Raw genomic sequence first — 20,975 nt, forward strand, 5'->3', positions numbered from 1 at the left:
AAACATACCATCCCCACCACGGATAACGTGCCTATTCACGTGAAACAATATAGATATCTGCCGGTTCATAAGGAGGAAATTGACAAGCAAGTGGCAAAACTGCTGAAGGACGAAATAATAGTGCCATCAGCATCTCCGTATAATGCCTTCTTATGGATCGTCCCAAAGAAGTCCGCGGCAGACGGACGAAAGAAATGGAGGATGGTCATCGACTTCAGGAAACTAAACGAGAAGACAGTCGGAGACGCATACCCACTGCCTAACATTGTAGAAATATTAGATCAACTGGGCAGTGCAGAATACTTCTCGATATTCGATCTCGCACAGGGATTCCACCAGATATCCATGGCCCCTGAAGATCAAGAGAAGACCGCTTTTTCCACACCGTATGGTCACTACGAATACCAACGGATGCCATTCGGATTAAAAAACGCTCCAGCAACCTTCCAACGTCTAATGGACAACGTCCTCACAGGCTGACAAGGAAACGAGCTATTCGTTTACCTTGACGACATTGTGATATACGCAAGATTCTTGGAAGAACATAAGATAAAAATTAAGGAGCTAATGCTTAGGCTAAGAGAAGCGAATTTACAATTGCAGCTAGACAAATGCCAATTTTTGAGGCACAAAGTTGCTTATCTAGGACACATTATCGGAGCAGAAGGAGTAAAACCAGATCCCAACAAGATTATTGCAGTTCAACGTTTTCCAACACCAAGGAGCTACAAGAACATAAAACAATTTTTGGGTCTTGTAGGCTACTATCGTCGATTCATTAGAGATTTTTCAAAAATTACCAAACCACTAACAGATTTGCTAAAGAAAGACAAACCTTTTATATGGACATCCTTACAGGAGGAAGCATTTAAAATACTGACAAACAAACTATTGAAAGAACCCGTATTATAGTATCCAAATTTTAAAGAACCGTTTCTATTAACCACAGACGCCAGCGGATACGCTATAGGAGGCGTACTGAGTCAAGGACAAGCAGGAAAAGATTTACCCATCTCGTATATTTCCAGGACACTAAACGAAGCCGAGGGAAGATACTCGACCATAGAAAAAGAGTGCTTAGCCGTAGTCTACTGCGTAACATACTTCAGGCATTATTTGTACGGCAAGAGGTTTACGATACTCACGGATCATAAGCCATTGGTGTGGCTACACTCGGTTAAGGATCCCAGCTCCAGGCTCTGGAAATGGCGACTAAAGCTCTCGGAGTACGATTACGAAATACAGTATAAAACAGAAAAACTAACCTGGTAGCCGATGCACTTTCCAGAAATCCACCTATCCCTGACGCTTCCCTGCTTCCCTTAACAGAAGCCGACGACAATTCAGACGAGTTCCTTTTTTCATATCGAACGGCAACACAACAATCCAGACCGTCTATTACCTTTTCTTCCAACGACAATAATCTCGCACTAATTCTTAACCCTCAACAACAAATAACCATTAAAGATCTCACCGAGAACGCTTTACTGACTCCACCTGCAATTGCAAGAACGTCATCCCAAACCTTCTTTCCTAACACCGAGAATTCAAGCGAAGATCTAAACGAGCAAGCCCAAGAGCTTGATGAAAACGAATCAGAAACATCAGAGCAAAATTCAGAAAACGAAAGTGAAAATTATGAGTCAAGATCCCCACAACCTCGCTCTTCAGATGAAGAAAACACTTTCAAAATCAATGAAACACGGGACGCGCTACTCTCTCGGAAAGACAACCATGTCATTTTTACCTACACTCAGCGGATACCCCCACGATAAAGGCGCGAAGGATTATTCAACAGAAAATAAACTTCCCATGTATAAAGATTTAACCTTTACGAGAGTAAAAATAACGAACCTAAATAACGGGAAATACTTAATAGCCATCCCTATCAAACAAAATGAAAAAGCACCAATAGAACAAAATGACATTATAAACGGAATAAGGTCTTTAAGAGATGCCATAAACGAATTGAATTTAAAAACTATCAGTATCGCTCAAAACGACTTATACGACACAATACCTTGGAACTTCATGTACAAAAATTTAAAAAGATTCCTTTCGGATCTACCATTGGTAATAACTGTTTGCAAATCGTTAATAAGATGTCCCGGCCTAGAGGAAAAACCAAACATTATTTATGAAAAACACGCCACAAAAATTGGAGGACACAAGGGCGTAAATAAGACCTATCACAGAATCAGACAAAATTATTATTGGTCCACAATAAAAAAAATTATACAGGATTACATTAAAGGTTGTAGAAATTGCCAAATCAAGAAATTAACCAGAATAAAAACTAAACAACCGATGATGATCACCGATACCCCGGGAGACGCCTTCAACAAGGTATCGATGGACGTAGTGGGACCATTACCCACAACAACCCGAAATAATTCTTATATTCTGACCATTCAAGGCCTTCTAACAAAATATTCAATCGCTACTCCTATGGAGACAGCAGACTCTTTTTCAATCGCTAATGCCTTTATAAAGGATTTTATTTGCATATATGGAGCGCCAAGAGCCTTGTTAACCGATCAAGCACCAACCTTTTTCACTTCTTTAATGAGAACAATTGCCAGCGACTTCAAGATAAAACAATGCCGCACAACTGCTTATTATCCACAGTCGAACGGAACAATCGAACGTTCGCATCATGTATTGACAGAATATTTGAAGATGTATACCAGTAGAAATAGCGAATGGGATGAGCATATAAAACCTGCCATGTTCGCTTATAATACTTCAGTAACACATAATACATTCTTTTTTTTTTAGTGTAAATATGGGAAGCGAAAATTGTATTTTCTCGCTATATTTTTATAGACAAGTGATATAGAAAAAAAAATAAAAGGATTAATGTAAATATAATAGCTTTAAACAATCAATCTATATATCTGTTATGTAATATCTGTTTGTATATATGCATAAATTAGTACATACATCAAACAATATAGATAAAACACAACTCAAAACCTATATTAAAAAAAGAAAGGAAGCGTATCTCAATCAATAAATATTAAGATTTAGTTGAGGTTTGAGTGAGATAATTGTTACTTTATATTATATTAATTTAACCATGCAATCTTCTTCACTGTTTGTTTTAAAAGTTGAATAAAGTCAACGAGAGATAAAGAAAGAAAGAACATGGAATCCTTGTATATTACATTTGGCTTGTGAGAGATTGAAAATATCGCAAAATTTTATGCATGTATATAGTAATGTAACTAGAAATCAGAAATGAGAGTCCTCAGAATGTTTTTTTTTTTTTTTTTATCTTCGATTTCTCTAATATATATCGCATTCCTTTTTTTCCTTATTATTTATTATCTTCATTCCAAAGTAATTTCTAAGGTATGTTATGCTCTATGAAAGAGATAACTATTATTGATTTAATAGTGTATATTATGCGATATATGAACTATCTACTTAATGTTGCAGAGAGGGATTGAAATTGATTCTTACATATTATTAGAAAGAACATACGTTCTAATCGGTAAGCATATCGTCAATTAAGTGCACATAAATACTTTCTTTATATGATATAGATAGATTCTCTTTACCTTGTAAATTCTCTTTATCTTTGTACTGTACTATTATTGATACTGTTTCTCTGATGATCATCTATACTCTTGAAAAGAAGATCTTCCAATAAAGAAGTTACGGAATCAAAGATATCCACATCTCGTTGTCGATGCTTCTCAATAGAGTGAACACTTTTCGGATCTAAATCAGAGACTTTGACACTGCTTAAAAAAGACAGTTGCTCCGAAAGCTTGATCGTATTTTCCACGGGCACTTTTGATAAATTTTCCCTGCGTAAGAGAAAAAACACAATCATTAGAAAACTCAATACATCTAATTATCTGACTCGCGCGTCATGTTTTCCGAGTAATTTTATACATTTTATAAACTAATTATATCACTTGGGATCAAATAATCATAAATAAACGAAGCAGTTGCTCATCGTAATACCGCGTATTGGGCAATTGTTATACGATTTGAATAACAGTTATAAAGAATAATTAACTAGAAAGCATTTTCCCCCTCACAGAAACTATTGTATTAACTCAATTTTATTATCAGTTTTACCTTTGTTAGAAAATTTATGCAATTGTCGGGCGCTTTGAACACGAGGTGAAAATACGGGCTATTGTTTCGAACAATGTACTTACGGAAGCAATTCGCGGAAGGTCATTAATATCGAGCAATCTCTGGCGGTGGCGAATAAAAGATAATTTCGCAACGTCGATAAATGTTTGGCGATAATCTGCATATTTGCCTTTTGCTCGTTATCGTCGTCGTTAGTTTCCTGATTATGCAAACTTGTGTTTCCATAAAATAACCGGCACGAATCTAGGTTGGCACTAATTTCTGTTTGCGACGCGAAATCGCTATTTACGACTATTTTCTTGACATTAGTAGATAAGATACATTCCGAACTGGCATTATGGTTTCCGTTAGAATTGTTATCGTATTCTCTTGCAACGATGCTCTCAAAAAGCTTTTCGGAGTTGATTTCTTTTATGTCTTTCGCCTTCTGAAACAGAGAAACATTATATACTGTATTCGTGCATTCTGATAAATTTCGCGGTTAAAATATGATATTACATACCGTAAGTTTACCGGGTAAAGCGCGAGAGATTGTGCTGGCGTGATTCTCTTCTTGTAATTTCATCAAATCGGAGTATATCATATCGTCATTCAGCAACGATGCAAAGTCGGAGTAAATGCCGTAAATGTAATTGGTATTCACATAAGACAATCGCTGCATGTTCCGAATTCGCTCCAGCACCGAGTTTCTCGGCAACTCGTCGCCAACAAAATTACAATTCTGCGATACAAAAAGCAAAAATTACACACACAGTTAAGGTATTATAGTTGTTATTTCGATAAATCATGTATTTTCTTTAGTACAAAAAAAAACCTGCCTTTCCCGCGAGACGAAGACAGCGTTCGGCTCTCGCGATCGCGTCCGGTTCGGCGCAAAACGTTGGAGCTTGATTCGCGGATTGGGGAAAATTACATGGACAGCAAGCAGTGGATGATTCTTCCAGTTGCTCTTGTGTAAAAGGCAACGTAAGGGCGGCATACACCAAACTACAAAACTCGTCGACGTTCGAGCGTCGAGCTCGCCCGCTGCTCGTCGTCGTAGCATTCCGAAACCATTCGTTCAGCACGTCCTCGAGATCGTTCGGTGACGACTCTTGATTATAAACGACGATGCCGTTCTTAAAGATTCTCAGATTATTTTGCGGTGACCTTAGAAGCTCCTTCACAACGGTTTTCATACGCGCTTTCACTCCGGAAAACAGTTCGAACGGGCAGTAATTGCTACAAGCGGCGATGTCACCTTTACGCAGCTAAAAAAATTTACATTCTTCATTTCAGCATCTCATCGTTTCAATGTCACAATTTATGCGAGTTTTATTACTTGTACAAAAATTCACCAAAAGATTCAATATTTACCTTGGCATACTGGTTGAGGCAATACGGACATCCGGGAAATTGCCGCTCTGCCTTTTGCAAGTATCCCTGTTTCGGCTTTATCTCCACGCAGAACGTCGAACGGCCTCGAAATACGGTTTGATCGATTTCCAACCGCAAATCCAGAAACGTGTAATCCGGAAACTTTGTGGCATATGTGTCTGTGATTACCTTATGCCGGCGTTTCTCTGCAACAAACGAATGCGATAAATATTTCGTATTATTTTTTTTTTCATATTTTTCNATTTATTTTCAACGCATTCTTTTATCGCACCGCTTTTACAAGAGAGTACGACGGAGAAATAGATTAGAAATATCTCCCAGAATAGCCAAATTTTTCTCGCTCAATAAATATGAAAAATCAGCGCAAAATGCGTATGTACACGCGTATATAAATACGATCGTAAAACTCGACTTTCGAAAATAAATCTCCTTTACCGGATTATGTCGAAGAATAATACCAAAGACAAGACGCGTAGGTGTGAAACGTTCTACGATTCGCGTAATACAAAAATAGAAGAAAGTCACGCGAGTCACCGCAATGCCGAGAGAGAGAGAGAGAGAGCCGAAAGTAAATATTTATAAATGTTTTGGTTGTACAATAGTAGCAAAAAACTGTCAAAATATAAAAAAAAATTTTCTTATATTTATACTGTTAGAAAAATCAAATAAATAAATCCGGATTACAAAAAGAATTAAAGTATCACAAAATAATATGGTTTATAATGTTTTCATAAATGAAAATAATTGTAATTATATTTTTTCTAATTTATGACAAAACTTTTAATTGTAAATATCTCTTGAAATCAATTGCAAGAAACAAAAAAAAAACGAGTAATTTACAGAAAGATTTCGGGTTACAATAAGTATTTTTCTACAATTTTTAGCAAATAATTTTTAAACGAGTAAATGGATCTAAATCAAGTTTTACACAAATATTTATTAAAGTTTCCTTAATATATGTGAAAATTTTTATTTTGCTGGTAATGTTTTTTCCTTGTCAAATTTATCAATAAATACTACAATACGCGATTTTCCATAGAAATCAATACTAACTTAAACTTAAATAATTTTCAAACCGTTAAGAGAATTGTGCTCAAGGTTTTGCACAGATACTCAGAAGAAATAGTAGGACAGTCTACAGAATTGTCATGCTTTTGTCAATGCTTTGACATATGACACATGACATTTGACATATGACACATACATCCTTAACGAATATTGATAGTCGAATTTGTTCGTAGAATATAATAACGCGACAAATATAGATGCTGCAAAGAATTCGTGACTTTTATTACATCGCTCGCAATGAAAGCCGTTAATTGGATAAGTAATAATAAATAAATAAATAAATAAATAAATAAAAAAAGCAAGAATAGAAAATGTAAAGGAATAAAGTCCGTAAATTATAACGAACATAATCTGTGGATGACTAAAACAGCGATTGACAAAGATACGATATTTTCTGTGATAAAGGTATCAAAAGATATCCAAGTATCATAAAAGCAAAGAATCGAAACACCACGTGTCTTTTTTATGTATTGCCTTTCCTCGTAACTTACTTGATAGATGCATTAGATATAACAGTAATCAAAGTACAATAAAATGCATTAAAGATGCTCCGTCACAATATTTCAAGAAGCTACGAGAAAATTGTCGTTCGGCGCCTTATTATCAGAAAAACACTCTCGATATAGGTATTGAGACTCGAGATAAGATGAAGCACGGAGCCACATGTCGAGCGATACGAGTCTAAACACAGTAATCTCTCGTCTCGGACAATTGCGCGACGATCATTTATCGAACGTAGCATAAATTAATGAGCCCACGATTAAACTTCCCCTACGCGCATTTACATCCGTCCGAAACACAAGCCGCCCTAAGATATCGCCACAATTAAACGTGTCAAACAAAAGTTGCCTCGTTATCTCGCTTATCCGTCGTCGGCGAGATATTCGGATGGCATCCCAAAATTGTACTCCATTAGTCACTATCTCGTATTCTTGCAAGAAGGAATGTTAACGGCTGGATATATAAATCGCGTAGTTGCATCGTAAAAAAATGTGTCGCTGAGAAAAAAATTTTTACGAATTTAAGAATGTTAGAGAATATTTTTAAAAATTTTTTCTTACGTTTATACTGTTTGAAAAATCAAATAAGTAAATCCAGATTATAAAAAGAATTAAAGTATCACAAAATAATATGGTTTTTAACGTCTTCGTAAAAGAAAATAGTTGTAATTAATATTTTTTCTAATTTATGATAAAAACTTTTGATCGTGAATATCCCCTGAAATCAATTGCAAGAAAAAGAAAAAAAAATGAGTAATTTACAGAAAGATTTTGGGTTGCAAAAAGTATTTTTCTACAATTTTTAATAAATAATTTTTAAACAAGTAAGTGAATCTAAATCAAGTTTTGCACAAATATTTATTAGTTTTCTTAATATATGTGAAAATTTTTATTTCGCTGGAAATATGTCTTTTCCTTTTTTTTTGTCAATAAGTACTACGCAATTTTCCATAAAAATCAATATTAATTTTAAACTTAAATAATTTCCAAACTGTTCAGAAAATTGTGCTCAGGTTTTGCATAGATAGAAATTCAAGAGAAATAGTCTTTTTATGAAATTTTCATGCTTTTATCAATGTTTTGACATATGATATATACATCCTTAAACGAGTCTCTTTAATCACGATGATCGCCGATTTGCTGATATCGATTTGTCGATCGCTGAAAAATTAAAGGTGAATAAAAAGAGAGAAAATTTTTAAAAATTATATAAATGATCTGTTTTTATTCAAAAATCGCGTTGAACATTTTTTCATATGTCAAATACACCCGATGGCAAAAATTTCTCTTTGCGTGACGAGGTGAAACGAGAGATGTCCGCGTCAAAGAATAATGACATATGGTAATTTTGCTAAATGCCGTGCGCGCGTTTCAATTTCGTGCATCAAATTGTTGATCGATCACGCGTGTTTCCTTTTTCTCTTCAACGGAGAAAAAGCTACGTATTCGACTGATATTAGTAAACGTAACTCTTTTTCAAAGCTATTTCCTGCTTCAAGTAATTTTATGCGCTGTACATTTATTAATATTAATATCGATATTAATATAAAAATTGTCAATAATTTAAAGAAGCTTTAAATAAAAAATCTTTGCCTAGCTGTTCTCGCCAAATGCACACATCTTGAGTATTAAATTATGTCTATAATGTAAAGTTATGTCTTTTTAAGGTGCAATTTACGCGCGTTAAAGAGGTCAATTACTCCGACCAGCCATTTTCGTTTAACCTTATGCTACGTCCTTTTCAGCCTACGTCAGTATTGTTGACTATATCGAGAGGAGACCGATTACATCATACTGTATCAACGTTCTACGCGGAAAATGTGATGGATATTCGAAATATTTTCACGCCCAGATATAACATTATACATTTCCGCGTCATTAATTCTCGTTGTCTGTTTCTCATTATCAAGTCGAAGGCAAACCACTCGATAGTATTTATAAATAAAATAATTCTGAGAGGCGAATAACGATACCATTCAATTATACACTTTTGATCGAGATCTCGATATTTGTTACACTTTTATTTTATATTATCTCACGTCTAACTGGTTCTAAATATGAATAAACATGTGTTGATTGGACGTTACATTTTTTAGTCCTGAATTATTATTATAGGACTATACCAGGACGAGCGGCAAGTACATAGCAGGCGATATCAACGGCGGCTATGCAGAACCGTGTAGGTTTACACAGTCTCTGTTTACACATTCCTCGTTTCAGGCTTTGAAAATAAACATTCGATATACGGCCGTTCAGTCGCAAAAATATCCTGCGACTGACGTGGGTCGATCTCTCTGAAAATAGGTGATATCGAGGACTGCCCTCGGAGGCGAGAGGTGTGGGCGATAAAAAAAAAAAAAAGAACAATAAACAAGAAGAAAAAATTCCACAAGGTTGCGACAACTGCAACTCGTTGCATTAACGAGCGGCTATGCAGCAGCGACTGTGTTAAAGGTTTACACAGTCGCGGACCGATAAAAGCGAGGCGTTACAATGTTAAAATGAATTGCAAAGAATATAAGATAATTGCATTATATTTCACAACATTAACATATTAATTGCTTCGTCGCGAGAAAATATAAGGCCAGCTTGCGTGTATATACAAGGTGTCTTGTAACAACGTTTAAGTGTAAATTCTTGAGATCATTTTAATGATTTTCGAGGCATCAATAATTTCCATGTTAAAAGCGATTCAAAAAGAAGAGCTTTTTACAAACTAAAATTTAGAGAGAGTTAAAACTACATTCTTTAATTAATTTCAGATAGAGTTTATTTTAATAGAGAGAGAGAATTTTAATTTAAGACTTACAAAGATATATGATGGAAAAAATTGGAAACTTGCAAAAAAAAAAAGATGTTTCTCGATATTTTTGCTGAGAAAAAAATCATCCTAAAATGATCTCAAGAATTTACCCTTAAACGTTGTTACCGTCTTTAAGGGACACCCCGTATAACGAGTCATCATATTTTCATACATTCATTTAATATATTTAATATATCATTAATATATTCATTTAATATATCTTTTTCTCGAATTTTCGTCGCATATTTTCCAGACAGTAAGACAGGAAGGGACGGCCGATCGAGCCGTTAATTAGGTATTAACGAAAGCGACCGCGGGAAGCGAATCACAGTGACGATGCACACGTGATTCGGTTTTCCACGGGCGCATTAGATCAATCTGGCGTGTTATTAGAGGAAACGACGACGCACCACCGCCGATCAGCTTCGCCGACGATCAAATTGACGGCGAAATTGCCGCTATCGGCGGCGAATTTTTCTCGTCTCCACGTCGTTCGGTGATATAACGCACACGCACACGGGAACGTGCGTTACAAGGTACGATACGACGGGAAATCGATACCGCCATATCGCGCGAGTGCGCAATATCGTCGGTGATAACAGCACGCGATTTTCCAGCTTGTAATGTGACGCGGCTTTTAAATAAAAATATATCGACAGTCGCGCGAGAGTTTCACAATGTGTATATAAAGGCCAACGATAACCACCTGCAAATAGTTACCCCAAGGCTTTTGCGTTATATCGGAGGACGTTGTACGCGACTTGATTTCTATTAAACTTTCGACATATTTGTCAGGAGAGTATAACGGTGATGCGATTAATTGATTTTCGATTCGTATCAATGTATCAATCGAGAACCCAATATTAAATTTGCTACCAAAGTATTTACGCGACGCACACAGAGAAAAAAGGAACTTGCTAATTTGATTAAATTCGTCCAACTAATTACTATTTCTTTGTATTTTTTTAATTGAAATATTTAAATATTTAAGTCAAATACGAAGAACTTGCTAATTTGATTAAATTCGTCCAACTAATTAATATTTCTTTGTATTTTTTTAATTGAAATATTTAAATATTTAAGTCAAATACGATATATTAAATCTAACATGACGTAATACATTTGACTTAAATACTTAAATATTTCAATTAAAGAAATACAAAGAAATATTAATTAATTAGACGAATTTAGTCAAGTTAACCATTTTTTTTTTTTTTCAGTGCATGAGGTAAGATTCGAAATTATGGAGAAAATATCAAGTCACAAGAATATCGCATTACCAAGCGATAGGAAGAAAATTAAACGCGAGTCGCAGTAAAAAGACTGCTATTTTTTTTTTTCTCCTAAAGCATCGTTTGACTTTTAAAGACACCTTTTCCCTTATAGAAATTACTCATTACGCACGAGCAGGTAAGATAATTAGCAGTGTTTCCTTTTAATGATATTCCTTGAAATAGTCGGGACACGGGACGCACACATCAACCCGGGGAATAGGATCTCGCCGCTAAAATCGCGGTAGCCGCTTCTCGCGAAATATATTTTCTAACTCGGCGCGCGCCGTGTAATGTCGTTTACCCTCGCCTCGTCTTGTAATCGTCGACCAAGACGTCAGGAGAAGAGGGCGGAGGTGGCTTCTATTTCCAATCGTCGCCGGAGAAAGTGCCAACGCGTCGGAATATCGACAAGCCCCGCGGAAAGAAAAGCGGAGGAGCCCACGATCGACCACTTGTTGCATCTGCAGCCGCGAGAGACCCAGGCTAGGATGGACTTTCGGCCGATGAAATAAAAAAAAAAAAAAAAGAAGGCTCGGTAAATTGGATAAGTTTATCCGGACTTATCCGCGAGCGCAACGAGACGCGAAGCGAAGAGAAATTGCACGCGTATTTCGCGAATTCTCGATTGGAAAACTTGTCGCGAGCTTGCGCATAATAAACCCTGCAATCGTACAGCTTAATAAGTATATAAATCGTTATTTTTATTTATTTTTTTTCCCTGTAAATTACTTCCCCCCCCCCCCATTTATTTCAGGGGGTATTCACGATTAAAAGTTTTTGTCATAAATTAGGAAAAATATTAATTACAACTATTTTATTTTATTTTACGTATTTTCTTTTACGGAGATGTTAAAAACATATTATTTTGTGATATTTTAATTCTTTTTATAATCCGGATTTATTTATTTGATTTTTCAAACAATATAAACGTAAGAAATATGTTTTTTTTTTAAATTTTGACAGCTTTTTACTACTATTGTACAGCCAAAACATTCTTTAATGAATATAAGACGGGAGTATAATTCGCAAATATGTACGTTATATGTACGCGATTGTGAAATCACACAATGGGACATATTCCGATTAGCATCTCTTCCCAGCCACCCCTGTACGCAGCCGCGCGTACATCCTGCCTGTGCGTACCACCCACCCGAGGGTTCTTCCACGATGTGCTCCCTATTTCACAAAGTCTGTCGAACAGATTTCCGGTGGAAAATACACTCGGGCATTCCCTCGTATGCTAGGTCGACGCTAGCTTTGGGCGCTTATGCGTAAACAACGGTAGTCCACGCCCACGCATATGGACGCATGCAAACGAGTCTATTATCTATCGCGCGAAACAATTAATACGCGAACGTTGACACACAGATGCACGCAACTGTCTCCTCGCACGAATGATTCGAGCAGACAATATTGATTAGAAAAAAAATAAATAAATAGATTGTGCTAATAAGAGCCAAAGCACGATAATTATATACATCGACGTATACAGGGTGAGGCATTTATAGTGACGCGGGCATATTTTTCGGAAACGAAGTGAGATATCAAAAAATATTTCAGACGTTTCTTTTTTTTTTTTTTTATTCATAATATAAAGCCATTTCTATCTCTTTTCTGTTTCCTTATCTCCGTTATAATTGTTATAATGTTACATTAAAATTTATAAAACTTCGTAAAGGTAGATTAATTTTAATCAATATTTAATCAATATTTTAAAATAATCCCAATGCCATTAAAAAAAAAAAAAAAAAACTCCCAAAGATCAAAAATACGCCAAGTACATAAAAAAATATCCCAAATTAAAATACAATACATAAAAAATATCCCAACTTAAAATAAAATACATAAAAATATCCCAACTTAAAATAAAATACATAAAAAGTATTCCAACTTAAAATAAAATATAAAAAACCTAAAAAAATCAAAAATCAAAACTAAATATGAAATCAATAATTAATTAGCCAATCCCAATAAAAGAAAGGAACCGACAAACTGTCTCTTTGCATGAATGATTCGAACTCATAATATTGATTTTAAAAAAATAAATAAATAAATCCGGCTAATAAGAGAGCCAAAGCGCGATAATTATACATTCATAAATTACTTTTCTTTTTTATTCATAATATACAGCCATTTCTATTCCTTTTCAGTTTCCTTATTTTCCTTATAATGTTACATTAATTGTCAATATTTCAAAATAATCCCAATCCCTAAAAAAACCTCACAAAGGTAGAAAAAAATGCAAATACATTAAAAAATATCCCAACTTAAAATAAAATACATACATAAAAAATATTCTGTTCGGAAATCGATCTCGATGAGATACTGTCGTCGACTCTCGGACTCCTCATTTTCACACATTCACAATATCTTATCAATAAAAAAATAAAGAACAATATTTAAGAAACAGAAGAACTGATCGCCGCGAGAATTCGAAAAGCAATGGTGAGCGAGATACTTCGTTACGAATAGAAACGATTGAGCCTAAAGCGAATGCGACATGAGCGAAAATAAAGACAAGAGAATGAGAGATCGATGAATTTCGACCGGCTCGAATCGTCGTCGTAGGCAAACTAAATCGATCGACTGCGAAAGCTCGCGCTCTATTGATGGCAACAACAAAGGTTTTTCAATGCCGATCGTTCGAGAATCGGGCTGTTTATCACAGTTTTTCAATTTGAAGGGCAGCGCGCGAACACACGATCGGCTGAACGCGACACTATTTACTCGCTCGTGTTTTGACGTATTAATGGTTACCGTTTAAATATATCGGCGAAAACCGTTCGAATCTCGAACAGAGACTAACCGACGCAAACTGTCTCTTTGCACGAATGAGTCGAGCTTATAATATCGATTAGAAAAAAAAATAATAAGAAATAAATCGGCCTAATAAGAGCCAAAGCGCGATAATTATAAATTCACGTATATAAATTTATTTTCTTTTCTATTCGTAATATAGAGCCATTTCTATCTCTTTCCTTATCTCTGTTATAATTGCCATAATGTTATATTAAAATCTATAAAGTTTCGTAAAAATAGATTAATATTATCAATATATTTTAAAATAATCCCAATTCCACTAAAAAAACCTCACAAAGATAAAAAAAATACGACAAGTACATAAAAAAAATATCTCAACTTAAAATAAAATACATACATAAAAAATATCCCAATTTAAAATAAAATACATAAAAATTATTCCAACTTAAACCAAAATATAAAAAAAATAAAAAATAAAAACTAAATATAAAATCAATAATTAATTAGCCAATTCCAATAAAAGAAAGGAACCGACAAACTGTCTTCTTGCACGAATGATTCGAGCACATAATATTGATCAGAAAAAAAAATAACAATAAATAAATCGAGTTAATTAGAGCTAAAACGCGATAATTATACATTATATATAAATTTCTTTTCTTTTTTATTCATAATATAAAGTCATTTTTTTCCAATTTCCTCTTATCTCCGTTATAATTGCTATAATATTACATTAAAATCTATAAAGTTTCGTAAAGGTAAATTAATCGTCAATATTTTAAAATAATCCCAATGAAAGAGAAGAACCGATCTCGCGCGCACACGATCGATAGATCCGATAAGGAGAGGATGACGGCGATCGCCCGGGGCGATCTCGCACGAAAGAGAAGAGGGAAGTAGTTGCACGAAGAACGCGAAATTGTCGGCGCGTTGCATACAATGGACGCGGATCTCCTTCTCGCCGATAGCGTATGATAAACGTCGCTGCATTATTCAAAAATAAATCCGCGCGCGCGCGCGTAATAAATGTTCTCGAACAAAACGCATCCTTCCGAGGGGCGAGGGTAAGCGAGAAATCTCCGCGAGATAGAGTTCGGTTTCTCTCCTCGAGCGAATGTGTGTGTGGGCGTTTCTCTTCTACTATTCTACGCCTTCAAATTAATTGACTCTACTGTTTATCGGAGCTAGTTACGAGCGTGCGATTTTTCCGAAGGATACGTATCGTGAAACAAAGCTTCGATGAGACATTTGTTTACCGCAACTTGTCAAAGATCATCGAGTAATTCTATCGATTGGCCGTAGATATACGACGATCAATTTTTCGCAGGTTTTAGATAAGCGGATGTACGAGAAGCAAATTAAGATTAAAATGTACACTTGAGGGGATTAAGAGATACTCGTTATCACGCGGCTTAATCTACCGTGATAACGCGACGGTGAAGAAAGTATCTATACCGGTATGAGTGTCTATTAACTCGCAGATTTCTTCTGTTAATTACTATAATAATCGCACTTTTTTCTGTCGCCGACATTATCTCTCCGACGTCGTCGACTGTTATTTATATATGTATAAACGGCAACATTATTTTTCATCGGGAGAGAGAGAGAGAGAGAGAGAGAGAGAGAGAGAGAGACTATCTTTTACATTTTATTATCGAAAACGACAAAGTCGAGATAAGGCTCGTATAGATCTCATTCACGTACTTTCTTCTCAGTTTCCGCGTGTATCGTTCTTTTTTCCATTTCCTGGAGATCAATGTTAGCAAAAAATGGGGAGGAAATTTTTACATATTATTTATATATTATTATAGCGACAAGGTACGATTATTATAGCGACAAGGCACGCTGCAAAGATCAAAAGAAAATAATTTATTCAAGTCTCTGGCTAAAGTTTTATCTAACGCGCGTGTATTTTCTTTGACGATTTTTTTCGTCCTTGGTCTGATCTCGCGTTGAAGATGATATTTAAGTAACCTTACGCGCGCGCACATTGGCTTGTTCGAGGGAAATGTCCTTCTCGACGGACACCTCGGGGTCGCGGCCTTTTCATAGGAGTGACTAATCGCGCTTGGGAACGTGTGAGTATCGTGGCTAGCGCGAGATGTGCTTCAATTGAGATTTCTCTCCAAGTAGATCTAAAAGATGTTTATTTTGTGTAAAATTCCAGAGTAAATTAAGAAGCGTGATCGAAATAATTTACTGCGGGATACGTATATCTCTCGGAGGATTAAAAAGAGATAAGACAGCGGGCGAGAGCCAATGATACAGGAGTCGCGAGTGCTGGCTTTAAACGTCATCTCGAGGACGCTTCCTCTCATCTGGCGACTTCGTCTTTTCGAAAGCGCGCAGCTGCAAATGGAGAATGTGTGGGTCGCACGCAGCCTGCTGGAGTCACGCATCGTAAATTTAGTCCTCCGAGGCGGTTCTTTTAATTCCGGAAAGTTCGAACGAAAAGCGCCAGTCGGGACAATGACATTTGGCCGAATTGCAAGTCTCTGTTCAGTATCGATCGATGGGTAGGTTATTCAGCGGCAAAATTGCTTTCGTTATTTCTCGAGAATTACTCGCGATTAATTGACGTTAATTATTCTTAAGGAATGAACGCGATTTTCGCTGTACGACATGGTAAATATTATTATGAATTATAGAGACTTTCTCTCTTTTTCTTTCTCTCTCTCTCTCTCTCGCGGCCGCATATACGGTTCGTCGCATGTGAAGGTATAGACACATAAATGGAATGACGTTTTTGATCGTCGCCATCGATCGCTATCGAATAGGGAGGAGTCGATTTTCATATATCGTTGAACGTTTATTCGCCGCCTACATCTAGAAAGATCGTGTCGCGCAGAGTGATTTTGACAGCCGCATTCCCTCGGATAGAAAGTTGTTATTGTCGGGATAAAATGTCACTATATAATTATCGCCGTTGCGATTATTAAATACGACAGTGATGTTTAATTCTCCGCGAATTAATGTAATAGAAAATAACGCACGTGTATATTATACGTATACTTTTATCTCGATGGCAATCACGATTTCGGGGGCAGTGTATACTAAAAAATATTAAAAAAAAAAAAGAAATAATTTTCGATAATATTCTAAAAAATATTAAATGGCATTATAATACTTGCCCGTATTTTATATATTTTTTCGGTAAACCTGCATAAAAGGTAACACGCCTCCAATTTTATCGCTACTTAAATATGTTTGTAGGGGAGATTCTGAATAATTCCCCGCAAGAAATAAGTGAGAGACGGCATTCATTTAGAAAATATAAATTAAAGTTTGATATTAAAGTATGTGTATGCTGTATAATTTGTTATTTTTTCATTGAAAAGAACTGTTTATGACATTTATACGTGGAAGGGGGCTCCGCCCATCTCCCTGCACTCCCACTCCGAAAAAATTCTAACCTAACCCAAACTTATTTTCAATTTTAAAAGTAAAGTTGGGTTGGGTTAGGTTAGATTTTTTTTCGGGGTGGGAGCGCAGCAGGAAGGGCTCCGCCTCTCCCTCGCCCACGCATTCAATAAATATTTTTCAAAACAAGACTCACAAATTCGTGTAGTTACTTGTTGAAAGCTGTTAACGAACTGCGAGAATGAAATATATTATTGATAAAATATCCATGGCCGTGTACCTATCTCGTAAATGTAAACAAACACCTTTTCCACGTCTAATCTACAACAAATACAACATACACAAACTTAACTTTCCCTAATATTTATAATACTTGAGAAAAAGCATTAAAACTGTGAAACTTTAATTTGTTATATCTCCTAAACCAATAATGCCGTCCCCCATTTATTTCTTGCACGGAATTATTCAAAAAGACCTCCCCTATAATATATTTAAGTGGCGTTAAAATCGGAAGTGTGTTATCGTTTATGCAGTTTTACCATTTTTTCGACCATTTTTTAAACTGCTATTCGATGTGAATTTGCAATCGCGAAGATAGCAATACTGGATGCATCGCGCAATCTCGACCGCTGACTTGCGAAAATAATCGAGTTTCTAAATTTCGAAAATTTATTCAAGTCACCAAACTTGATAAACTTTTATCAGGACATCGCGTTTATAAATTTTCGAAATCGATTAATTGATGTAAAAAGCTGCTCGTATACGAGCTCTCTTTCCGCTCCGGACACTCGATATATCTGTAATATTGTAATTCGATATTATCGATCGATCAGTGGTTTTCTATGCCACACCGAAGAAGAACAAAACAAGTGGAGCGGCAACAAGGTGCAACCGGATCGGCTCTTGTTTACAATATTGCAGCGAAAATCGATGAAATTTCAGCTCCAGGCTCCTCGCGTGTACGAGAAACTCGCTGTCCCGGAGGGAAGCTTCAGACACGCATTACATATTTGTATTCGGAGCATCGAAAAAGATGACAGGTGCACGAGTATCGAGGAAGAATAAGTCAATGACTATCTTGATAAAAAAAGGTGAAAAGAAAAGATGACGCGAAACTAGTTACGATCCGAAAGCACCTGTTCGTTTTATAAGCAGCACGCGATTGCACATAAATATTGAAAATCTACATCGTACCGGAGAAAGTGATATTATACAGAACGTTTCTTTTTCGATAATTGCTTGTAATCACGAAAGAATAAAAAGAACCAACAAGATGCGTAGAATCGAAGACAGCGACTAATTATGCGAGCAAATTTAATTAATTTTCAAACTAATTCATGAGTTGAATAAATTTTCCAACTAATTCGTGAAATGAATAAATTTTTAAATGCGGTTAAAATATTTGGTGAGAATTCTCTGGATATATTTTTCGAAAAATGATAGAGAGAGCGGCGCAGCCGATATGCGTGGGAAAAACAATTTTACCTGGTCGACGAGGGCGGATGGCGTCCGACAATTTGGCTATATCAGCTGCGTCGTAACGAACAATTTCGGGGATCTGCGCGTAAGAGCCCAAAAAACAGGAAACCACGTTCCTGGCGTACCACACCTCCCGTTGCGCGCGTGTTTTGCCGCCATCCGGTGAAACCTCGCCCGGCAACGACTTCCGGAATCGTATTACCCTGCGCTCCTGAAAGGCAAAAAAGTAAACCCAATAAAGCCAAATCGATTGCATCCGATATTTCGGAAAAAAATTTGTGGCCGTATTTTCTTTTGGCGAGCGTAATCGCGCCAAAGTCGACTATAAATACGGCATGTGATAAGCGATGTGATTTTAACTTTGACATCCTTGCAACGCTATAAATAGTCGCGGGCAAAGTTATAAACCGCGAACGGAAATGCATTCAATAAAAATATCCAAGGCGGCTATTTTCCGTTGGCAACGACGTGGTGGCCGTCTCCGTTCGACAAACAAACGACCCGGCATTTTCTATGCGCCTGGATATACACGGCTCTCGTTATCAGGAACAGATCAATCGCCTCCCAACCTGGCAACGACGAGCGAACGGCGTATGTGGGTCGACTTTATAAAAAATTCTTGGGTTAAAGATAACAGGACGGGTCGCGGCTCGCCTCGTCTCTTGTTTCCAAGCACATGTTCAACTTTGTCGTCGCTACGGTCTCCGATCGAACTGATCGAAGCCTATTAATCATATGCGCGCGGCCCCGAAGGTAAGGTTCTAGGACACTCCGTTACTTGATTCGTTCGGGCTCTCTGATTTTCAGCCGATGATTAATATTCAGACATCGATATGCGCGCCTCGATAATCATTCTTATTTTATTTTATTTTTTATTCCACCGTATATCTTTCTCTAATTTCAGCCGAGAGAAACGCCGACAGTTCTAGGACATCCTGTACTCGGACCTCGGACAACCCAAAGCCACTTGGAAAGTCGCAATGTAATTATCGTATTATAAAAAATGGTGTTTCCGAAAATGACACTCGTCGCGATACGTAATATGGCGTGAGCGAACGTAATGCTTTTATTTCACTATGAAAGCGCCTGTCGACTCTCTCATTGACATTCGGGATTTCGAAAGCCAGCCATTACTCGCAACAATTTCGCAAGCCTTGGACAAACAGGCGAACGTAACTGTTACTTAACAAGCGTGGCGCGTTCAGTGCCAGTGATTTTCGGCACGTTAGTCGACACGCTTGATCGGCAAACGCATCACGGACCGTGTCGAATTTGTTAATCTTATACAAGGAAAAACGAGCAATGACTACATTTATATGTCACCCTTAACCGGGTTTAATAATGTCCGTAGTTATAAAACTGGCCAATCACAGCTATTCCTCTGAAGAATGGAATGACTGTGATTGACCAGCCATAGAACTACGGACGTTATTAAACTCTATTAAGGGTAACATGTAAACGTAATCAATGACTCTATACGCGACCCCCAATATCTCGTGTCCGTTTTTGCGATTTCAATCCAAGATCCAAATCGCGTCCTGATTCTGGAGGATCCAATTTAGTCGCTTTTCTCGAACAAATTGATCAATCCGGATCGCTTCGGCGAGACGTAATAAAAATGGACTGAAATGTCAACGGAAATCAGGCCGACATTTGGTTTGCGGTTCTCGCGACTTAGCTTTAATCACTATCGCTTTAATCGAGTCGCATAAATGACGACGGTAAACTAGTTATACAATGATTAATTACCAGAGTCTTTGCGCGGAAAACCGGCCTTGCTACTAAATGATCGAGCGACGTTTCGTTGTGTAAAAAGACGGAGATGAACGCGTCCGATGAGGCCATCGGCCCAATAATGACGTACGCTCGACAGGTTGTTGCTACGCGTTCCACTTTGCTGACCGTTCACCGACGATGTGCGAATTATTGACGATTCGATAATAGTCGCGATAGCCAGACACGAATAACGTCGATGTATCGCAAGAAAAAAAGCGAAAAAATAGCAACGCGGAGGCAAACTCTTGTAAAACTATCATGTACAAAGTCCCAGAATCAGACCGACGAACTTCAGGTGGTTTTAAAAGACACCAAAACAAGCCAATCTTGCCACTAAACCTAACCTGTGTTCGCAAATAAGTCGTTTTGGCACTAGAGAACCAAAAATTTAGGGTAATATTATATTTGTCGGACGATAAACTTTTTAAGCGCATTCATCAGTTAATTTCTAGAGACTCAAGAAAT

The 20,975-nt window shown here is 36.7% G+C and overlaps 1 protein-coding gene across 5 annotated transcripts in view; it reads right to left on the reverse strand.

The window, feature by feature from the left end:
• Window positions 1–3,258: 3,258 nt before the first annotated feature.
• The window catches only part of LOC115233086 (inositol-pentakisphosphate 2-kinase), a 102,265-nt gene continuing 84,548 nt past the window's right edge, over window positions 3,259–20,975 (reverse strand). For 3 of the 5 annotated variants that reach the window (XM_029803308.1, XM_029803309.1, XM_029803311.1), the window contains 6 exons: window positions 18,741–18,945; window positions 5,470–5,675; window positions 4,932–5,363; window positions 4,616–4,834; window positions 4,176–4,540; window positions 3,259–3,815 (listed from right to left, as the gene is read on the reverse strand). In XM_029803308.1, coding sequence (XP_029659168.1) covers window positions 3,578–3,815; window positions 4,176–4,540; window positions 4,616–4,834; window positions 4,932–5,363; window positions 5,470–5,675; window positions 18,741–18,945 — 1,665 coding nt within the window. In that variant the 3' untranslated portion in view covers window positions 3,259–3,577. Of the gene's footprint in view, window positions 3,816–4,175; window positions 4,541–4,615; window positions 4,835–4,931; window positions 5,364–5,469; window positions 5,676–11,436; window positions 11,623–18,740; window positions 18,946–20,975 lie in introns of those variants that run through there. The other 2 variants (XM_029803310.1, XM_029803312.1) reach the window with 2 other exon arrangements.

Source organism: Formica exsecta, unplaced genomic scaffold, assembly GCF_003651465.1.
Source record: "Formica exsecta isolate Colony F162 unplaced genomic scaffold, ASM365146v1 scaffold16, whole genome shotgun sequence".
Classification (NCBI taxonomy): domain Eukaryota; kingdom Metazoa; phylum Arthropoda; class Insecta; order Hymenoptera; family Formicidae; genus Formica; species Formica exsecta.